The sequence below is a fragment of the Chroicocephalus ridibundus genome, chromosome 1 (assembly GCF_963924245.1).
Source record: "Chroicocephalus ridibundus chromosome 1, bChrRid1.1, whole genome shotgun sequence".
Lineage (NCBI taxonomy): Eukaryota > Metazoa > Chordata > Aves > Charadriiformes > Laridae > Chroicocephalus > Chroicocephalus ridibundus.
In genome coordinates this window covers 20190045-20213593 of record NC_086284.1, presented here as the reverse complement: position 1 = coordinate 20213593, position 23549 = coordinate 20190045, and the positions used below count along the sequence as shown (strand labels likewise).

The 23549-nt window shown below is 37.5% G+C and overlaps 1 protein-coding gene across 2 annotated transcripts in view; it reads left to right on the top strand.

Moving 5' to 3' along the window:
• The window catches only part of CWF19L2 (CWF19 like cell cycle control factor 2), a 78223-nt gene extending 55193 nt beyond the window's left edge, over positions 1 to 23030 (top strand). Inside the window, exons 13-18 of one of the 2 annotated variants that reach the window (XM_063330296.1) lie at positions 10763 to 10975; positions 12085 to 12201; positions 15886 to 16041; positions 17413 to 17493; positions 20377 to 20478; positions 21397 to 23030. In XM_063330296.1, the coding sequence (XP_063186366.1) occupies positions 10763 to 10975; positions 12085 to 12201; positions 15886 to 16041; positions 17413 to 17493; positions 20377 to 20478; positions 21397 to 21537 (810 nt within the window). In that variant the 3' untranslated portion in view covers positions 21538 to 23030. Of the gene's footprint in view, positions 1 to 10762; positions 10976 to 12084; positions 12202 to 13466; positions 13546 to 15885; positions 16042 to 17412; positions 17494 to 20376; positions 20479 to 21396 lie in introns of those variants that run through there. The other variant, XM_063330306.1, reaches the window with a different exon arrangement.
• The last annotated feature ends 519 nt before the right edge of the window (positions 23031 to 23549 follow it).

Here is a 23549-nt window from a genome sequence, read left to right as displayed (position 1 = left end):
GGTAGTTTCTGTACAGGTGATTTCCAGCTTTTTGTTAGCACAAAATGTGATGGTCTTCCCCAGATGGTGATTGTTTCTTGATCCTAAATTAAGAAACTGTCTCCTAGGCTTCCTGAGTTTTCCATGTCTTTAGGTAGAAGGCATTCTTGTTCACAGCATTGCAAGATCAGTGTTAGTGCTGAAGTGTTGGCAGCAGTCTGAAAAATTTGGTTGTGATCACAGATATTCCAGATGGTTTCTTTATGTACTTTATAAACCTCTACTACAGAGAGTATCTGCATTATGATATGGGGGCTCAGTGAGACAATCTTCAAAAAAATCTTGTATCTCTCCTAAGTGGATTCGTTAAGGTATTTTTACGTCCATCAGGAAGTCTAGCAACCATATCTCTTGTCAATTTTAGTTTGATAACATAGTACACAAATTTGACACATACACATTACTTTCTCTTTGTGCCTTCATTTGAGAAGTGGAAAAAATATCCACAAAAATGAATCTGTCATCTTTCAGAAGAGCAGTGGGAGGAAACTGCTGAAAGTCTATACATGATATCCTACCTAGAATGGGAGAAGGGAGATCCTATCCCTTAAATTCTGTTGAATAATTTCATTTTCTGAACTGCTTTTGTTGAGTGGTTGTTGTGATTTCTTGGGTGTGGCTGCTGGGATAGAAGTTATCCACTGCAGTCAAGGTAATTGCTTTTAAAGAATGAAATATAGGGTATATAGGGTATAAACAACCTTTCTTTAAAGATCTCTATTGCACAATTGCTTCTCATTACGGTGTTGTTTTTACTTCCATAAGTTCTAATGTCAAATCTGATGCCAACATAAGTTGCAGGAAAATGGATGTTTGAGGGGTAGCTCATCCTTAGGTTCAGTTGGATGCCTCTTTTTGTCTGAACGGAAATCAAACGAACATTTGTTTGAATTACCAAAAAGCAATTTGGTTATTTGTTTTAATCCGTGGCATTTGTTAGTTGTCTTGGAATTGCTGGCTGCTCAGCCAAGTGAAAAGAAAAGTTAGGCTACAAACTTAAGGAGCTTCTGCTACCATGATATAGCCAAATGCATCTGACTTTTTTTTGTTTAGACCTTCTTATCTTTAGAGCTGTCTGTCTGTCTATCTCTCTATCAATCAGATTATTTTTCCATATTGTCTGTATCTTGTTCAGTGCAGTGCATGTTTGGTGTCTGGCAGCAAGGTGGCTCTCCAGTCCTTACAGCTCTTTGGTTATAGTCTGTGGTCAGCCTTATTGCCACCTTTAACCCGATGTGAATTTACTGCTGTGAACTGAGGAGGCTAAACCCTCCCTGTCTTCATCACCTCAGTCTTGGGCAGCGTGTTTGCTCCTACTCCCACGATGTTTTGGACCAGCCAGCAGTGTAATTCCCCATCCAGCTGTGGCTGTGGTCAGCTGTGGTTACCACTAAGCATGTAGACTACACCACTATTATTTCCTTCATGGATTTTCCCAGGGCTTTTACTGCTTTCCCAGACTATGCCAAAAAGAAAATTCCAGCCTCACGGCTGTTGAGGATAGAGGAAGTGGGCACCACTCTCACAAATGGGGATGGAAGGAGAAAGACACACCAGTATATTTTCTGGTTTTTGCACAGCTGAATGCTGAGCTGCCTGCTCCACATGAGTATTACTTTCCTGCTATTTAGTTTTTTAATGGTATTTCAAATGATATACAGCCTAGTTGTTATGCGTCTCTGAAGATAATCACATAATTGCATTTTTGTAAAGGGAGATGAGGATGTTGAAATAGAAAGATATCATTCATAAAAGGATTTACTTTCTTAAGTGAGACTTGTAAGAATTGTCAGTACATATACCCAAAATCTCTATCCGTGAGATCTCTGTCTAATGCCATTGGCAAATGAAGGTCTGTATGACATTATCTCATGCCTGACTCCCACCTCAGAGTCACAGACTTAATGTCTGTGATGGTCAAGCCATACTTGTCCTTACAAGTCTTTTTCCCACCTGTAGAGTTTCTTTTTCTCAAGAGCTCCATGAGATCAAATAGAGGAAATATGCCATCTCCTTGCCATTTGTTTGCCTGTTGAGCCTATGTTTTAAATTTAGATGAAAAGCAAATTCTGTTTTATCATACTTCTTTTGCCCATTCTTCTTTTTCTAGCTATGGTTCCAATATAAACCTGTTGTGCTTGAGGATCTTATCTCCTGTTACTTTTTGGCTTCTGTTCACAGCAGGTTGATGTGGACGTCAGTTGTCTCAAGCAGTTTTAAATACAGCCTCTCCCACAGCCATCCCATGCATCAAAAAGTGTCAAATATTTAATTTTCAGTGGTGGAAAAGCTTTTTTTAAACAAAAATTAAAACCACAACACTAATCTTCATAGAATCATACATTCATAGAATACCAGGTTGGAAGGGACCTCAGGGATCATCTGGTCCAACCTTTATCTTTTTGATATATGGAAAAAAGCAGTTCTTAAAGTCTGTTTCTTTCATGTTTCAGTGTTATGCCTAAAGAAAAAAAAAAACCAAACTGTTTGAAGTTACTGTTTTCTTTCTACAGCTTGTAAAGCAGGTTGCATCCTCACTGCTACAGAAGCATGACTATAGGATACAAAAACATCAACAAAACATTTGAAAACTGATTTTTGTTTTTCCCCTGCCAGTTTTAGAGTACAAAATGAATGTGAAGTCTTAGGTTTTCGCTCCTGAGAGCTTTAAGTAGCGTGTCTGTAGTTCCTTCTGTCCTTGACTGTTCTAGGAAGTTCAGTTTTCCCAAATTCATGCTGTTAAGACTTATGTAATCCTTTCAGTTATGTCAATAGATGCTTGTGGGTGTATAGAGGCTGATTTCTAGAACATTACCTCAATAGTAATTACCTTCCATTTGTACGCATGATTTCTAAGTCCTTTTTTAATTTTTGATTACATTTTACTGAAAGAAAGTGAGGAAGATTAATTTGTATTGTTCTTCACACCATTTAAATTTTGGCCATAAACTCATTTTATTTAAAAAACCTCTACAGTAATCCTAAGCAATAAAAAATTACAGAACTATATTAATAATGCTGACCTTCATTTATGGATTTAGTAAAGAGGTATGCTGGTATTATAGGTTTGCAAAAAGGGAATTTGCCTTTCCTTGGTTCTGAAGTCTGTAAAATGGAAAATTGCTTTCAGCCTTATCAGTTTTACTTGCTGTGCCAACCTGCCTGTTGCACAGCTTTGCATTTTCATCACCATAAACCAAAATAATAGTCTAGAAACATTTTAAAAGGTAATGTGAAAAATGCAGACTGTTGCTGCTGCTACTATTATGTAATGAAGCTTTTTCTTCTCTTTTTTTCACATGGTGAATCCATTCAGCACAGTATTTAATAGACACGATAAAACTCTAAAAAAGCTCTGGTGCACTGTTGCTTTTTACATTTACTTAACGCATGTGCATGGTTTGCTGTAAAAAAATTAATATGAAAACCCAAGAGAAAATAATTTCAAACACCTTGTTCTGCGTTACGCTACATTTCAGTTCAATGCACTAAACAACTTTCTGTGTATATTGTGTAGACACAAAGGCAAAGCTGTTCCTGCATGTGGAAACAAATCAAGAGCAGTGACAGCTGGATTCAGAAAGAAAACCTGGGAAAAGAAGAAACTGTTAGATGCAGTTGCTATGAAATGACTGCATAAGCATTTGGCGATTTTCCTGAATTATGTTAAAATTAGAAGATATGTTGCAAATGAAGACTTGTGCAGGACAGTCTTTTCTAGGTATTTAAGTTACGTCCAGGGATAACTCTAAGGTTAAATGCTAATTGCACTTTTAATAGCAGCATTCAGTGGTGAAGGTATTTTGTTTGGCTTACATTTAATTTCATTGTCTTGCATATAAAGTTTTCTTTGTCCTAATAACTAATTATAGCAAAACCTATAGTTTTCATTTCAAATAACTGAAGCCAGAAGGAGTGCGGTGCCTAACCATTGAGCAGTACTCTACTCTTTGTTTATTTTTGGCTTCTGCTGCTCCAAGGTAGCCCTGGACTACCCTGCTCATCAGCAGGATTCATAATATTTTCCTGTCAGAAACATAGGCCTTAAAAGCACTCTGTGCGTTAATATATTAAAATCCTTTAATACTATGTGTTTAAAATCTTACTTATTTCACTGTGATGATAGGTTTGGGGAATGCCTATATGCTGAATTATATGTTGAACTAAACCTACAAATTCAGATGTCTGGGGTCGTAGGGAGACAGGAGTTTTAATAAAATTAACATGATAAAATTCTGCCTTGGTTTGGCTTGAGCAAACACTATTTGAGATCAGAAAGTCTGTTTTCTGAGGTGACTCTGGTGTAAACAATAAGTGCTAAATGCTTAATGAATTTAAATGTGAGGAGATGCATTCATATGTCACTCAGGTTTATATTCTAAAATAATAGTTTATTCTTCTTTATTGCAGCTTCCCAAAATATACTATGAGTACAGCATTCCACAAATATTAACTCTGTCATTTAAAGTTGAAGACGTCAGTGTTGCCATGACAATTTAAAACCAAACTGATATGTTTTATACAATCTATAGACTTTTTTCCACAAATTTTCCAAGCAGATGCACTTTTATTAGCTTATATGGAAGTAACTTTAACTATGATTGCGTTAGTGAGAAAACAGGAAAAGCAGTTCAATAGTTGCATATAAAATAGAACAAGAAAATAAGCAGAAAATACGTGTACAACAAAGCTGAAAATAACCCCCAGTAGAAAGACGCAGGTATATTTTTATCACCATAACTGCATATAATGGAATTTCCTGTTTCACCCCCAAATTTCAGAGGAAATTTGAAGAGGGGAAAAAAGTGTACTTGGGGTGTTATGTAGGAATAATCCCCGATGATTAGGAGCTCTGTCTCTTGAGGTTTCCTTTTGGTATCACAACGATACTAAATTTTTCGTAGGGCTTTCTTTCCAAAGGGCGCACCCCAAGAGCAAGTAATAGCAGCGGAGGGAGAGATAAGGGACGCAGCATGCAGCGCGCTTCAGATGGAGTGTGTAGGCAGCCAGCAGTCTATAAGACTCCAGGGGTTTTACTGTAGCAATAAGAAAATCAGAATCACTTTAAAATTAAGCTATGAGATACAGTTCCATCATTCTGAACGCTTGGAGCGTACCTGACACAGACCGACAAGCGTTACCTTTGGAGGTAGCCCCGTGCCAAGGTGCGTAATGGCTTCAGTAATGTAAAAAATGAAAAAGGACATGAATTATTTTATGAAAAGAATGTTATATAACCAAATTATTCATGTAATTTATTCATATTATTCATGCTAATTATAATGTTAATGATTTCTTAAGCAAATACAACATTGTAATTTTCCCCTCTCTCAAATCATTCTCATTTCTGCATAGTCAGATGCCGATCTCTTTCTGAACTCCTGTGCTGAATGGTTAACCAACTCTCTCCCTGTTTTGGGTTTTGGCCGCATTTGCACACATTAGATCTATCCAAATGAGTGCCCTAAGGATGATTTTTATCTGCTCCTGAAAGCTTGGATGCCTTCCCTGACTGCTGTTTAAATGTTTGTGTATTACAGGCCTTTCTTGGCCAGGGCAAGCAAAACTGTGATGCCGTCCCTGTTGGCTAAACCAAAACTGCATCCTAGTTGTTCAAAACAGATCCCTCGTCAGATGGATGGTAGAAATGTCGCGGTTGTACAGTTACACCAGGTGTCGAGGCATGTCATTTTGCCTGGTGCTAAGAGTCCTAAAGCTGCCTGTGTATTCTCTGGTTAACTGGTGCTTGCCAAAAGGGAATGAAAAGTTGGAAAACAGAGAGCACGTACGAAGGAAGAATGTGTCAGATGAGCCCAGAGCAAAAAAGTGAAATGGGAAAGAGAAGACAAGGGACTGTGGAGGTGATCTGTCTTATGAGAACATCAGTTTAGGTTAGCTCTTGGTTTTGACCAGTGTCTGGTACAAACAAGAACTTCAGGTGCATTGTCTTTACAAATGTCTGAATTTCTTCTATTAACTTTGGGCAGTTCAGTGGTGGTTTTTTAGGACATCCCAACTTAAAAACGATATATGAAGGGTGCCTACCTGCTTCTTTCTGATCGCTGGGCGGCACCTGAAGTAGAGTGAGCACAGCATCCAGCACGGTGAGGAACTAAGCACACAACTTCCAGCACGCATTGACTTTCACATTTAACAGGTGTGATGCTTCAGCTGGTGCAGAACAGCAGCTTTCCAGTGAATCTAATACATCAGCATAGTTCCTTCTTTGGATTTGTACTAGTTCTGTCTTTTGTATGGAAGAAGATATGTATGAAAGAAATCAGTTTTTAAGTGATTACTTGCTTTCCTTCTGGCAGTTTGGAGAACACTCTCTTCTTGTGCTTTCAATTCCCCTTTAACTTGTTTGGAGAGATTTTGTTATAGTGAAATAATGCAATTGGCAGAACACACTGGGCACCTTCTTGTAAAAGAGTATACATTTTTTGAAAGAGAATTTCCATGTTTTTCCCAAATAACTTTTCAAAAAGGCCAATATTTAGAGTAGCAGTAGCTCTAGTCAGCCATGGTAGCAGCTACATTTTATTTTATTTCAGTTCTGACACATTGATATTTGGCACTTGTAGGATTCAAAAGATGATGATATTTAAGAAATTATGCCCTTAGAAAAATATGTATATTTTTTCCCTTACTACTGACAAAGAGTGTGTCAGTCATGTTCATTGCTACTATTCCAATATTGCAGACTAAGCATCTTTAGTGGGTTTTTGCTTGTTTTTAAGGCAGAAAATATTGCTGAGTGGATTTTCCCACTTATATTCATATCATATTTTATTTCAGTAGGAACATACAATTCTTGCTGGGTCATATTTTTGCCTGTTTTTAGGTTTCTGTACTTCCTGAACTGTTCTGAGGTATGTTGGAAGGACACTGTGGCAGTACAGGAGCTGCAAAGAAATTCTTACTCCTTTCCTGACTGTTGTTTTTGGAGGTGACAACGTATTCCGTTTTAACACTCTTTTAAAGTCACCTAAAGGATGAGATAAAATGGCAAGAAATGAAGATTCAGGGATAGGGTGACCATCTGTGACTTGGTCTCTCTGTCTCAGAACTGGAATATAATTGGATTGTGCATTGATGTGCTAGACTTACGACTTGAATAAAGGTCTCATAAACTTCTCCTTAAAGGTGTGAAAAAGGGGGAAAAAAATACCTCCTCATTTTTCCGCTTTGTCCTTGTCTGTTTTTCTTCAGCAAGGGAAGCGTGTGGTGCTTGAAGAGCATCCAGTTGGACATGAATTATTAATTACTAGGCTTTTTTATTGCACAAGCAGATTAAAATGTTTAAAGTAACGTTTTTCTTATACTCTGCTTGTTTCAAGCACTTGTTTAATGTCTTTGAAGCTGGGGTATTGGTTTCTTGAACTGCTTTGCATTCGTTATTACCTTTTGTTATTTGTTAGCACTGCAATGGGATCTGTAATTTTGTTGCTGGTAGAGACTCTGTGGTAGAGGTAATCTGAACCTGATCTGTGAATACTCCTTATCTAAATATCCCTTTACTGTGGTTTCTCTCCCCAAAATGTTGCATTGCTACCTACCTTTTCTTGTTCCTTACTTCTCCAAAGTAACAGTATGTTTATTTTACTTCCTTCCTCAGTGTGCTTCATCTAATTCTGTTGACCAACATATATTACATCTTAAACCAGAAGTGCAATGTTGTCTGGCTCCCATGGCCTCTAGCTGCATGAAGAACTCTTCTACACATCCTTTTATTTCCAGGAAAAATCCAAAATTTAGTTTTAAGATTCCCCACTGACTTACTGTAGCCTGATGCACAGACCTTGGGTGGGATCCAGGCTGCACGAGGAGCTTACCTTGAATGCATGTAGTCTGTTCAGTAATATCAGAAGTGAAGATATTATTTCATCTTTTCTACTGTTTCCCTTCACTTTGAGGACTTTTAATTTTGAATCCTGAAACAGTACTGTTGGATTTCCTGGAAGCACTAGGAGAACTCTGGTGCAACTGGGGAATCTTTCTCACCATTTTGTTGTGTGACTCCAACTTTTGCCAGTGGCTATTTGTTGGTTTGTTTTTTCCTTTTCCATTTTGTGTGTGTGTGTGTTGCATTTGTAGCTTGTTTTTCTAAGTCTCCTGACTTAGGAAAGATGACTTGACTCCACTTAAGGTCATCTATTAGACTTCATGTTGCATCAGACCTACTGCTAGGTTTCAGTCATTGAATTATGAATATTTTTTTCATATTGTGTCGAACATGATGCAGAAAAGTATAAATCCTGAAGAACAGCAACATAATTTCTTTTTGGTCTTACTGAATTACCTTTTGAAATACACTGATCTTCTGTCGGTCGTGACACTAACAGGAGAAACCAAATCTGTCTTTAGGCAGCACGTACTTCTTTAAAGTTTACTGCTTTTTAGTTGAGCATTCTCTTTTGGGTCCCAGGTATCTTATTGTATATAGCGCTTTATCCACTGTTGAAGAAAGATGTCATCCAGCCCATTTAATAAGATTAATATTTATTTCATCACTAGACAAAATTCTTGACTTGTGTTCCTGTGACATAAGGGACCTTTATAAAAGGATCTGTAGAGTGTTTTTAAGGTGTTTCGAAAAGTACTACTATTTAAAAGAGGTCATAAATAACCAGGAATTTCCATGACTACTTCTAAGTGGAACCAAAGCAAAATAGTAATGGTATTCTGTGCTGCATGTGGTATTCCTGGTATCTGAGGTGTTTCGATTTCAGTTCTTCCTTTTCTTTGTAGTCAGCCAGGTGTATTGTTTCAGGTTTATTTCCATTCTCATGGTACTTTTGTTAATAACAAAACAAAAAGTACTGCTTATTGGTGTTTCTTCTGTTGAAGCTCCAGTTTTACCTTTCTTATGCTTGTATGACAATGATTTTTGCCACCCAAACCACTAAATATTTTTTTCTATGGCTCAGGAATCTCCCTTTTGTTTTAAATATAGATTACAGCATTTTAGTAAAACAGAACAAGAACAGAGTTGAGCTATTGAACTGTTCATTTTAGTCTGCAGTGGCTTCCAGTAGGAAACGCACATAAGCGGTTAAATGTATTACAGCTAAATAAAGTAATATTAAGGAGGCTGCTCCTCAGTTGTTTGGTAATGAAGTACTGAGCATATACTAAATAAGCTACTGGTCTGTGTTAAGAGAATTGCAACGTTCAGGAAAAGCAAAAGTTCTTGTCTGTGTTTTTCGGGGGGAAGTTGGTTATCTACACTACAAAATAAAGTCTTAAATTCTTTTCACGTCAGGTTATCTACACAAACTACATGTGGGATATTTGGGTGATTTTTTTCTTATTTGGAGACTATGTTTCAATTATGACAGCACGCCTTCAAAATGCCTTCAGCTGACATTAGTCCTTTGCCATGGCTACCCCAGTCAGTGTCCTAAAATACAAGGATTTGTTGTGATGACACTTCTACCATTTCCTTAGCAATTCTTGGAGCAAAACTACTCATACACAAATCTGCCAAGACTCTGAAGGACCAGCACCTCCAATATCAAGAAAAGTGTATAGTGTACTGTGTTGTGGGTTTTTTTTTTTCTCCCTGTCATTTTGATAAGGAGATTACTGAAACTGTTCAAGGTAAAATTACAGTCAAGTATAGCATAAAAATATCGCAGCACTGGGATTTAATTTAAAGAGAAAAACTTGAAAGAATTCTTTTGAATTCTTTTTACATTTGCTTTAGCTATACGCGTTGAATATTTATGGTATTAATGGCACGTAATTTGAAGTCGTGTAGAGCAGCCAAAGCAGAAAATGGAGAAGTACTTTCCTAAATCCTTAAAAAAGTTAATCTTTACAATCAAGACTTGCTAAGTCTTGATTTAGGCAAGACACCATGGAATTTGTTTGTCATCAAAATAATAAAAGATTGATAAAGCCTAGTACTAAATATATATAAGTGTTCTGCCTCTGTCCCTCCCAAATACTGCCTAGGTGAGACATATCCAGTTTGTGTGTGTTTCCACCAATAAGACCCTGTAAGATACCACTGACCCTGAGGCATAACAAATCTAGTATTTTCAGAGTTTCCTTTTAAATATGGCTTATTTAATTAAAATGTAGCAATTAGCAAAGAAAAAACCTGTGGATCATTCAACCTTGTTTCTGGTAAAGTGCTAGTTGTGTTCGTTATCCACGTCTCTCAAGAAAGACTAAATATTGAAGACAAAGACTGTTTTCTTCACAAAATGGCTTACTACTGTTCACTTGGTAGAAATAACTCTTAGCATGTTTTCACAGAATATGAATATGAGGTACAGAGTCATGGTCTAGTTATTTCACAAGAGATGATTTAATGGATAGCGATAGTCATAATAGGAGAGGAGGAGGAGGGGGAAGACTGAAATAAAACATACGGTTATATATGATTTAAAAAATTGTGCATCTGTTTAAAGCTGAAGTTATGTCAAGATAATATTGAAATACCTAGCACTTAACTGGAGATGGAATATAGTAATATACTCTTCTCACTGCTGTGACACATCTATATTTTAATACCTATGCTGTCTGGGAGTGTGTGTGTGTGACTGCTCTCTGGAGATGGACCTGATGATTGTGTGTGTTGCGATGCCATATGGAAGGAAGCAATGCTACCGCTTACGTACTTTAGGCTTTTCTCAATAAAGGATAAAACAAAGAGCTAAGTGTTTTTTTTTTTTGCTTATATACACACAATTTTTTCTGTGTGTCTTTTCAGTTTATGGAAAAAACTGACAGAGAGTACTACACTCTGGATGACATGTTTGTTTCCAAAGCAGCCAAAAGAGCGCGCAGTGGGGAAGAGGAAGAAATACAAAGAAGAAAAGCAATACGTGAGCACCAGCAGCTTGCTGCACGCATGGAAAAGTGCCCATACTGCTTTGATAGCAGTGAACTTTCTAAACATCTTATTATTGCAATTGGCACCAAGGTAAGAAAATAGCAATTTAACACAAATGCAAAAATAAAAAAGAAGTAAAGGAAGGCAGTGTTAATGTTAGAGTGCCTACGATTAAAAACGGAATTGCTTCTATGAAATGATTTATTGTTCTGCATCTTATTTTCTTTGCCCTTCCAATTGATTTCACAAATTCCTCAAGGGTGAGGGAGAAAAAGATCTAAATCTGTTGTGAATTATAAAGCTTTGGTATCAGAAATTCGGCCTTGTGGATTTGTGGAAGACAGGAGCAGTAATGAAAGATCTGAGTGCAGAGATTAGACTGTAGGTGGATTTGTGGAAGACTAAATCACACTGCCCTGGAGGAAATTTGAACTGGTGAAGAAATGTATCTCAATAATTTCAAAGAAGATTAAGTGGAGAATTCAATTTTTAAGCCTAAAATCCTTTCAAACATACAAAAGTTTTGTCTGGGGAAACTTCTTGTTTCTGTAATGCTTTTAAAAATTGCATAAATGTTTGTATTTATAACATATGAAATGCTTCAGTATTGGCTTTGTCGTCTTTCTTTCTCCAAAGTTTTTCTTAATTATTGATGTTTGTCATTTGATTTGAAACTTTTTATAGGCCAAGGAATTAAATGCATAGATATGTATTATGGTACGTCACACTTATTTTTTTTATATATATGTATATATATATATAAAAAAATGCATACAGATATGTATTTATGTGTGTATATATATATGTGTATATCTAATAGATAAATATACAGATATATCTGTATCTGTATGCATTTATATATTGTATTTCATGAAAAATGCATACAGTTATATATAACTATATAAAAAAATGTATTCTAATGGACTGAACAATGTGATTTGGTAATAGGATACTGGTTGGTCTATTAAGGCTGATATTACTGCCATGTTGGTGGTCTGGATACTACTAGCTCATTGGAGCTACTGATAGATAATGGGACCTTTTTAAAAACACTAAAATTACCAATACCCTGCTGTAATTGGAAGGTAACGGCTTCTTTTGGTTTGAATTTTAGCAAATGATATGTTTCTTAGCCTTAGCTATGGGAAGGTTTTTAACGCTAGAAAAATAGGCACTCAGTTTTTCTTTGCTTTTTATAGGTATACTTGTCTCTACCAAGCTACCAGTCCCTTACTGAAGGTCACTGCCTGATAGCCCCTCTACAGCACCACACTGCAGCCACTCTTTTGGATGAAGAGATCTGGGAAGAAATCCAGGTCAGCTGAGAAGCTGTCTCATGTTCTAACATTTTTGTAAAATAATGTTGTTCTGTGTAACAATACACTTCTTAGAAGTACCTGTTTCCCTAGTTTCCAGCCTGGCAGCTCTTTTCTAATTCCACTAAGGGGTAGAATATTCTCATGCGATGGATGAAAATTAGTGGTCAAAAAATTGAAAAAGGGAGATGCAGGGTAACCACTGAAGAGAAGTTCTCATTTATAAACACTAGCAAAAGTGGCCTGGAATGCTGCAGAACCTCTGTTGTTGGAGGTCTTTGAAACGATGTTAGAGGAACATCTCTTGGGGAGGATGTAGGTACAGCTGATCCCTTACAGAAAGTAGAATAACTGTCTTGGCAGTTTAGATTCCCTTGGGAGCGCTGGGGATTGTCAGGGCAGAAAGATCACTTAAAACGAAGCACAAGCTGAAGATACGTTGTTTACGTATCTTCAGGTTGTTGAAGATAATCTGGATTCCGGGGGGATGTCAATTGAGAGAGAACGATCTCCTTCAAGTCAGTGAGGTCCCTGTTAGAATCCAATTTCCTACTTTTTTGAAAAGAATCATTACAATAAAGCGCCAAGCACGATGGGTCATGTTTTCCAACTCTTATGAAGACATTTTGAAGTTTTTGAGTTCTGTTTTCTTTGGAAAAGGAAAATCAAGGGAGGAATGTAACAAGATTCTGACTAAGAGATTAACAGTGATTGGTCTTCCCGCTCTGCCGTCAGGATTACTACGAGGAAACCAACTTGGAACCCCTTATATCAAAATACTGGATACTATTTCAGACTAGAGAAAGTCTTCATCGCTTGCAGTTGATTAGATTTAAAAGCATGTTAGTTCATGAGTTTGAAATGGTTTAAGTAATGTTGATGGTGCCTCAAGCCTGGCAAATGAATTCTCTGACTTTCCAAATTTGCTCCCCACATTGATTCTCATGGCTGACGTAATTTTCGTACAATGTTTCATAGTAAATTATGCTTCTCCCAAGCAATATGTGGAAAGAGTTCTTTTGTATATGACAGAAATGCCCACTTGAGTTCAATAAGAAGCAAGTAAGTGCAACAAATAGGGATCAGGAAGAACAACAGAGCATGGGGAAAAGTGATAAATATGTTTATTCAATATCTTCTATTTATCCTAACCTCTTTTAATTAAATAGATGACAATTTTTCCAAATTTGTATGAGAACGAAAATAAGATAAAGAAAAGAAGCAAATGCAGTTCCTGTATTCAATGCTAGTCTTTTCCTTCCTAGAAAAGGCAACTGGTTGGTAAAACTGTTATCCATTGACCCTGTGAATACATTCATAGGCAGTTTAAACATTTCCTTGCAACAAATTACTTTGGGAGGTGAGTGGCACAGATATCTTTTTTTTTTTTCCAGCTTCTATGTAATTCAGTAGGAGGAAGTCTTGAAAATTTTAGCAAGAGTATAAGCATACATTTACTCAGTGGCTAAACTAAACTCTGATGCCAGAGCCATATTTTATATTGCTGTAGGGGGAAAAAAAAATTATCACACTTTTAAATATTCATAAAATGTTGTATCGAGCACATGTTTTAGGTAACTATTTTTGCTGGGATATTTATATTAAGATATGTTGGAGTAAAGCAAGAAAGGTTCTTTTATACTGTATGCCTTTAGGCACTTGAATTTAACATATTGTCATATGTTAAATGTCCAAGTCATATGAGGAGAGGCTGAGGGAGCTGGGCATATTTAGCTTGGAGAAGAGGAGGCTGAGGGGAGACCTCATTGCCCTCTACAACTACCTGAAAGGAGGTTGGAGAGAGGTGGGTGTTGGCCTCTTCTCCCAGGTAAATAATGACAGGACGAGAGGAAATGGTCTGAAGTTGCAGCAGGGGAGGTTTAGATTAGATATGAGGAGGAATTACTTTGCTGAAAGAGTGGTCAGGCACTGGAACAGCCTGCCCAGGGAGGTCGTTGAGTCACCATCCCTAGAGGTATTTATGAAACATCTAGATGTGTCACTTCAGGGCATGCTCTAGTGGCAAAGATTGTAGGTTGTTGGGTTTTTTTTGGTGTGTGTGTTTTTTTTTTTTTTGCGTGTGCATGGTTGGACTCAATGATCTCAAAGGTCCTTTGCAACCATGAAGATTCTATGATTCTATGATATTGTGTGTCTCGGACTGATGTTCTCACTTGCCAAAGTAAATATGCATGTAATTTTTTTAATATGAAAAGATATACATTTTTACATGTTCTCTATTGCTTAAACTGTTACATGCATCAGTGTCGTGTGCATTTGAGCATAAGCCAAGTCCTCTTATTTGCTTTTATGAATGGTTTTGCCCTTTCCAGTGCTAATTATCCTTGATGTTTTGCTGCTCAGAATTTGGAGGAGAACTGCAATGTATTTAAAAACGAGAAATTGCAGTCTGGGAAACGCTAGCTAACACCTGCAGATATTCTGGGCTTTTCAGTGGGTTTGTATTTCACTTGATATTGCAGGGTAGCAACTGTAATAGTCCTTCCCAACATTTGGTTGGGAAATGGGCTGCTCCGCAGGGAAGGCAAAGCAGGGGTGGAAGGTGATGGGCAAGGCAGGTGGGGGAAACCACCTCACTGACAAGGCGCAGTCCCATGGTACCCAAGCCGGGAGAAGAGCAGGTCCCGTGATGGTAGACAGGGTCAGCCACAGCCCAGTGATGGCCAGACAGGTCTGCAGCGGTGAGTTAGGTTGAAGGTCAAGGCAGGGTCTAGATCAGGCAGGCACATGGCTGGGCACAGGTGTCCCTGAAACTTACCTCAAGCAAGGACCAAAAGTGTAGGCCTGAGCTTAATTGCAGCTCCTGAGTGAAGGGTGGGGCCAGGCCCCCACTTCTCACACCTCTTTTTTTTTTTTCTTTTCTTTTTTTTCTTTTCCTTGGCTGTTTCCACTGTGTTTGATCCCAGCTTAGAGCTGCCCTGTGTCAGAGCTGCCCATCTGCATGGGCAGCCAGAGCTTGGTCAGGCAGGAAAGTCTGCAGAGCCTATTGAACGTGTGCAGGGCCCTGGCTGATGCTGGACCTAGCAAAATTATAAATTGAAATACACTTTGAATAGGTGCAGTACCTAATCTCTAACAGGAACTGGTACGTGTACATTGAGACCATACGTATTACAGTCTCGCATTTGGTTAGCTTCTGTACAGGGAAGGTGGTGGTTATAGCCATGGCTTTCTTTTGAGACAATGTTAGTATTTTCCTTAAAGGTCAAGCGTGCCTAGTGGAAATGTCATTTTAAAAAAAAACTGTGTAATTGGAAGGAATAGTGGAAGGATAATGATATCAGGTGTCAACACAAACCAAGACATTAACTTCTCAGAAATTGCAAGCTGGGGACCTACTGTTAAAGCCATGTTGTTCTATGGAGCATCAGTTATGGAGTTCAACATGGTTTTAATTTCTACTATAAAAATATGCACTATTTATTAAAACTGCAGCGCATATTTCACAATTGTTTTCTAGACTTCCTGTGTTTGTATTGTAGGAAATATAGTTCATATTAAATTGTTGAATAATATGGAATTTTCCTAGTATGATTGCTGCTGTTACCCATTTTATTATGAGTTTATTATGAATAAATATGTTAGTGAAATAATGTAAAATATTATATCTGAAAGCATTGTAAAGTTAATCCAAATTATATGTTTGTTTTTTTCTTTAAACAGATGTTCCGAAATGCATTGGTGAAAATGTTTGAAGCTAAAGACTTGGACTGTGTGTTCCTAGAAACAAACATGAGTATGAAGAAAAGGTATCACATGGTATACGAATGCATTCCTCTTCCAAAAGAAGTAGGAGATATGGCTCCAATCTACTTTAAGGTACACAAAAATGTTTTTTCTCTAGGTCATTTGAATGTATTTATCATAATTCATCTATTTCTGGAAAACTTTTTTTGATATTCAAGTACGATTTTTGAAAAGATGGATTCTTTGATCCTACTTCTTGATCCATTCTTTGATCCTATTCCTTGATCTGAAAACAAGTCCTGTGAGGTAATTCTGTTTTTCAAGTAGTCAGTGGAAGAGCTGCATATCACTGCAGTTGCTTCAAGCCTGACTGCACTGAAAAAATGTAAAAAAGATGAGAGAAGATGAGTAGTTTCTTGAAGTGCTGCAAGAATTACAATACTTCTCACTTAAGTCCTGTAGTATAAACTTAAAACCCCATACACGTGCCTTGGCAAGCATAAAATGGGTAAATAATGTCCACTGTTTTAAGAAATACTGATGTATTATGTTTCATTCACGTCTTATTTCAGTAGACCCAAATTTTACCTGTGTCTTAGGTTTATGATGAACGTTAGGCAGCATGATAGATATTTCTTCAATAGCTCTTCTGGTCTCTTTCCACTGACTCTGTAAGGAGAAACTTGTTGAAGCTTCTGCCTGGAACTGAGGCCTTTGGGCTTTCAGAGTCTGGATCATGATTTACCTTTTACAAGTGAATTATGTTATTTGTTCTTTGAAACAGTTTCTGGTTTTTGATGAAGTGTAACAATCAGTATGATGAACAGCAATGCAGTAACTTCTACCATATTTGATACTCTCCACCTGGTTGATTTAATTGCTATGCTTCAAGTGCTGGTAAAACTTGTGTTTTGTCTGAATACTAAAGAAAAGACAAAGTACAAGATTTAATGCAATGTCATTTGCATAAAACTTTCAGAATTGTCCACCATTAAAACATAAAGCAAATGAAATTTAAAAGGTATGTACATTCTGCTACCCTATACCCACTTCCATAGTATGATGGATACAGAGGCAGCTTAAAAGGTTTTTAAGCGCAGTCAGCCTTCTAAGCTGGATTCTCTTCTTAGGGTTTAAAAAAAGAAAAAAAAAAAAAAGGAAAAAATGCTAATCTAATGTAATGAATTCATAAGAGGTTTTGTATGAGCTTAGTAAAAAGAAAACGTGACCTTTTAGTTTAAACTTGTTAGAGATAATTTGTGTCAGGCAAAAGTTAAATTTAAAAAAAAAATAAAAAGAGGAACTTAGTGAGTTTGAGGATATTATACGATGCCTTTATGAAGTGTGTATGTTCTGGAAATCAGAAAGATTACCAAAAATAAGGTTACTTTGTTAAGCAATAATTGGTACTTGCAGTGCAATGTACTTCACTACATTGAAAAGTTAGTTCTTTGCTTGTTCTATGAAGGACTGTTTTCACATTTAGATAAAATGATTTTACAGAAAGCTATAATGGAGTCTGATGAAGAGTGGTCCGTGAACAAGAAGTTAATTGATCTTTCTTCAAAAGATGTTCGGAAATCTGTAAGTAATGAAATGTATTGAACACAGAATTTCTCAGCAAATTCTTCTCATCTTTTTTTGTTATTAACTGTTTCAAAGAGAGAAGAAAGGGAACACAATTAGATTAGTGGCTCAGGAGATGGCATGGGCATGATGAGAACTAAAAGTCTGACTGAACTCCTAACTGACATTAGGGAAAAGATTCCCATTTATTTCAACAAAAGGTGGGCTGAGCTGCGAGCATTGGTTGAGAACAAAGCTGGCATTTTGAGGACATGTACCAGCATAATTTTCTTGATTAACTTTAATAATTAAGGTAGATCAAAGATTTGCAAATTACTTTCTTGGAAAAAATATGATGTGTCTTTTTTCATTGACCTATAACAGCCTTTTGTGTTGTTAAGTTTATGAAGCGTAAATATAAATAGCATTATAAATCTTTTTTTTTCTAAAACCAGGGAACGGTACACTGTCTAAACTGAAACATCTTTGTATATGCAAGTCTTAAAGGAATAATGCTGAGGCTGTTAGGTTCAAAGATTGTTCCATCGTTTTAAAATTAAAGTGAAAGATGTGTGGTATATAGACTTTACCATAAGTAGATTACTGCTATGTAGTAACATTTAATTTCCAAAAGTATCTTTTAATAAACGTAGCACCTTTGCACTAAAAAAATCCTAGTTTAGGAGGAAGAGAAAATGGGTTTTAGTAATGAGACATGAAGCCTGATATGACAAAAAGAGAGAAATTAAATGCAGAAAAGTAGGGGCTTGGGTGGCTGTATCGCAGGAGAGGTTTTGTATGTTGTGATGACTCTTGAACTAAGCCAACAGTGGTAGCAAATATAGCAAAAAGACAAATTTTTTTCTGCTGCATAAGCTGAAAAATCATATAAATGTAATGGGAGTCAGTTATGGGTCTCCTTATGGTGAGGCTTCACCTGGAAAATTTGGGTCTTGTTTTGCGCACCGCATTTTAAGAGAGTTGGAGGAGAGCAGAGGTTAGAAAACTTAACTAAAGAAAGTGCTTTAGTGGTTGTGCGGTCTAAGAAAGAAAAGACTGAAATGGGTGTAGTGGTGATGTGATGGTAGTTTTCTGTATATAGGAGATTGTTTCAAAGAATATAGTTGTTCTCTAGCACTATTGGGTACAGACAAGAAGGAAATAATTTAATTTTTAGCAAGGACCTAGGGAAAACTTAAGATGGATATAAATGGAAAACAAAATAGGTGTGTTTTGGACATCATCTGCTCACTGGTGTTTCAGAACAGGGAAAGCCAACATCTGTCAGAAATAAATGAAGTATAATTTTCTTGACACATGGTAGGACATCAGGACACTAGATTTCTTTAAGAATCCTTCTTAGCCATACATTTTTGTGACTGTATTATATACCCATTTGAAGGTAGGCCAGATTAAGTCACAACACTTCTTTTAAATTAATAAAATGTATCTGAGTATAAGTTGTTACACAGTTGTGTGATTTTGACATTATTTTAGGGCAAAAGAAATGTCTGTAGCCTTCAGGAAGGTATGAAAGTACAGTTTAGAAACCGAGCTGGGTTTTGGGAAGTTGGAGAGTTGTATTAAGAGATGGTGGTGCCTGGAAGGAGGGTCAGACATGGCTGAGACATCATCTAACGGGCAGATTGTGTGCAGAAATTGGGACTGTGGTGTCCAGAGGCAGAGCCTGAGCATCCAGCCCTTGCACAGCATCAAGGCCTTCGCTGCTCCGTCCGCTCCCTGCAGTGAGGGACCTGGGGGTGGGCATCGGGCTGGGGGAGGACACAGCCAGGAGAGCTGACCCACCAGCAGACACTGATCAGCAATAGCCCAAACACTGCCGTCAACACTGCTTTAGTCACCAGTCTACAACATGGCACCATACAAGCTGCTGTGAATAAAATTAACTCCATCCCAGACAGACCCGATACATTGCTAGACACAAATAAGAAAAAGCTGACATTTTCCTTAAGGTGTCAGCCACCAACCCATTTTTTCCTTATATAACAATTTTTTAGTTCATTTAAAATGTTTTATGTTTCTTGCTGTGCTATACTGCCCCTCCAAATTAAATCTTAAGTATTTTTAGACTCAATTTTCAAGCAATATATGGAACATGCCTTGTGAAAATTGCAGTTATTTGGACTGTAGCAGAGGAAATACTTATGAATTTGAAGCTTTATAAGTCTTATCTATAGAGGAACATCCTCCACATTTAAAAGAGCAGAAAATAACTTGCTGCAGAAAACAGCAGAAATTACTTGAAATACTAGCAATTGAAATTACTAGCAATAAATGGATCTGCTTTCAAGGAACTTCTTGCTCTGCCAGACTGAAGGGTCTTTCCTTGTGGCAGGATAACCAGCGTCTCTTCTGTACGCTGAATGAATGATCAAATTACCTGATTCGGCAAGTTAATAATAATTTACAGTCATGTAGTGGGGATTTCTGGTAGTGTATTCTCCATAGAGATGTTTCCCCTTCCTCCGAGTATCAGCATTTCCTCTGGGGAAGTATTTCCTGTTATCATACAACATTTCATCTTTAATAAATGCAACTTGCTGGTGATTATGTTAAAATTTCTACTCGTCCCCTATAGTTTGGAGTTGTGGAGTCAGGAAGGTGTTTGCTCAGTGTGTGTGCTGCTGCCTGGTCCCTCCCTGTCTCTTACCTGGTGCTGTAGCGGTGTCTTCTGGAGGTCCTGCCACCCAGTCATCATCTTTTCAGTGTCTTTTTATCTAGTTGTGTGTTGTTGTTACCTGTTCTCTGTAGCAATTTTATAACTTGGTCCGAGAGGTGGTTTAAAATAAAATGTGAAACCACTTTCAAATTCATTGAGGCAGGGTTAACTAAATGCCTACAGTCTGATAAACATCTAAAAATGTGGTTTTGTGTGTACAGGTTCCTAAAGGATTACCATACTTTTCTGTGGACTTTGGCCTTCAAGGAGGATTTGCTCATATCATTGAAGATCAACACAAGTTCCCTCATTACTTTGGAAAGGTATTGTCGTGTAAAAGATCAATTTACCAATTATACTCTGTTTTGTATAATTTAAGTAATTAAAACAGATGCTGCCAGATCAGTCACTTTGATGTACTTTATCCCAGTTTATTAGCTGGCTTTTCTTGGTGAGTCATTGTAACTTAGCCTGTTGAATAAAGGAGCCGTTGATTTCTTCACTGGCTGGTACTCGGAATGAGATTCTGTATCCATGTTTCTTCTGAATTAATAGGAACTCTAGATACTTGACATATAATCTAGTAGATGGAAAACGCTTGCATCTATTTAAGAATAAGGAAAAAAAAAAAGGGGGGTTTCATGGCCATAATATTTTCATATAGGTGCACTGGCTTCTGCTTGGATAAATCAGGGTGCATAGACACACAATCTCACAGACAACTCCTAGTATAATACGTATGTGGTTAAATTACTCCCTGTAGTATAGAGAGTATATATATATATAGGAAGAGCCACAGTAAATCTTCCTCTCTTTATTATGTCACAGCAATCGCTTATTGAAAGAGTCAATATTGCAAAAACATTCAGAGTGATTGGGGAGAAATATAACTTACTTCAAGAAGAGTTAAGAGCAAAGTGCAAAGCTTTTTTTTCTGAACTTTTCTCTTTTTAGTCACAAATGTACTAATATATTAACAGTCTTGCAATGTTAGGATGTTTATGCAGTCCATTGCTAAGGTGTACTTAAAAGAATTTTGCCAAGGCGACCATCTAACAGCTACAGTTCTAATTTTTGAGTTGGTGTATTTTTCAGAATTTCCAGTTTTAATAAAAAGCACTTGAAGAAAGCAGTGACGAATAATCATTTGAAAATGTCTATTTCTATATTCTATGGTAAAATAGTGTTAAGTAATGGTAATTTTGCACTTATCATGATCTCTCTTTGTTCTACTTGCAAAGGAAATCATTGGTGGCATGCTGGACTTGGAACCGCGGCTCTGGAGAAAAGGAATCAGGCAGAATTTTGAGGATCAGAGGAAGAAGGTGCTGCAGTTTGCACAGTGGTGGAAGCCATATGACTTTACCAAAAAGAAAGAATGAGTACATCCCTGCAGTCAAGGACCATATAAGCCATAAATTACATTAAAGGATATTTCATACGTTAAGAATAACACCAACGTGTTAAGTATTGCTAATATATTTTAAAACCAAGGATATTGTTTAATTGCTCGTTACCTGTTTCTGGTTTAGATGCTGTGGGTCGCATGAACCTGAAAGCCTGACAGACCAGAAGTGTACAGTGTTTTTAGTTTTTAATTTTTCAGCTGAGCCAAAAGAATAATACCCATGTCCCTGTTGGTATTCTTCAAAATAAATGTTCTGCTTTTGGAGTTTTTGATAATCTTTGAGGCAACTGATAATTTCTTTATTTATGTAGCATAACGGTGCTTAGTTATCACAGTGACTTTTTGTAGAAAATGGTGTAAATTTTAAGAATGTTTTGATTAACACAAATACATTGTTGCAAAAAGACACTGTACAGAAAATTATTTTCTGATTTTGAATCTCTTTGTTCTTTAAGTTGAGGTCATTGCAGTAATACAAATGCTCAGGTATGGTGTGACTGATAAACTTGCTGCTGCCCCCTTGCGCAAGAATTTTCTGTACTTTCTTTCCATATGAAGTAGTATTTTCAAGCTGACCTGGTGCACAAAGGATGATGAGACATTTTGGTGGCAAATGACAACTTTAATGGTAGCAGTTACTTACGATGACAATAAAAAACCAAAAAAGAAATAGAGAGGAGCGGTGAAGAACCTTAAGGAAAAACACTCTCCAATGGCCAGAGAAGAAACAAATCGCCACAGAGATCTCCCCAGGTGACTCTTCTCCCCGGCATCCCCGCTGGTGTGGCAGGCAGTCCACTATAACACTGTTCTAATATTAACTACAGAGTTTTTGTTGAGACCTGCTCAAACTCCCTGCCAGTTGTTCCCGCTTGCGATGCTGTTCGCGCTGATTGGAGCACGCTGTGATCAGGGGTGAGAGTTGCCCGTTAATTGATTGTTCAGCTTTGTGTATGGATGTCACTGGGAAATGCCTGACTGCTATTTAAAGGACTACTGTCTGCTGGGTTATTCACTAGGTTTTGTTTTTTCTTTTGTGTAAAGGTTACAAAATGAGGAAGCGTGAGGGGGGAAAAAAGGGTGATTCTCTCACCAGGGTCAATCACTTTCTGTGGGAAACCTGACATAGCAGGCTTGGGCTTTGCGGGTGCGGAGCTGGGGGCACAGGGCAAGGACAGAGGGTCAAGGATGGAAACATTGCCACAGCGTCCTCCCAGTGGTTAAGGGAAAGGGTGCAAACTTGCAAACAGAAGACTGCAGCGCTACAGGGAAAGGCTGGGAGTGGCAAGCGGAGGCCCTTAGCACAGCAGAGGTTAAGGCATCATGCAAGTGTCTCAACGTCCTTCCTGCTCTTTTCCTCCTGAACCGTTGCCCTGTACAGCTCTGCTACCTGTTGTGAACTGCTCAGATTAAGAAAAGGATCACTAAATATTACAGGGTTGAGTAAGTGTTCATTTTGAGTCCCTTGGCGGTGTTTTGCGACTTTCCTCAAGAGCTAGTACTTTTTTTTTTTTTTTTTTTTTGGCAAGGTAGTCTGGTAGGGGTAAATATCTACTGTGTTGTGAGTTATTTTCGTAGTATCTTTGTAAATCTGTGTCACTGCAAGAGAAATAACTTAAAAATAAGATGTCATGATAATTTTGGTGATTTAATGTCTGATTGGTACAATTTTTCACCAGCAAGCTGTGGGTAAAAGAGACAGTTCTACTATTCTCTGGTAAGTTTTGATCTTCCTTAGGCTGCTGAGGAGATTACAGAGCAAACAGGATGTGAAACAGTAGCTGCCAGGAGTTGTTTCGAATGTGGTAACGCAGAAGTGAGTTTAGGTAAAGTGCAGTCTTTGGTGGTGGTTGCGGTTTAACCCCAGCAGCACGTAGCCACTCACTCTGTCCCCCCACGGTGGGATGGGGGAGAGAATCGGAGGAGTAAAAGTGAGAAAACTTGTGAGTTGAGATAAAAACAGTTTAACAGGTAAAGCAAAAGCCA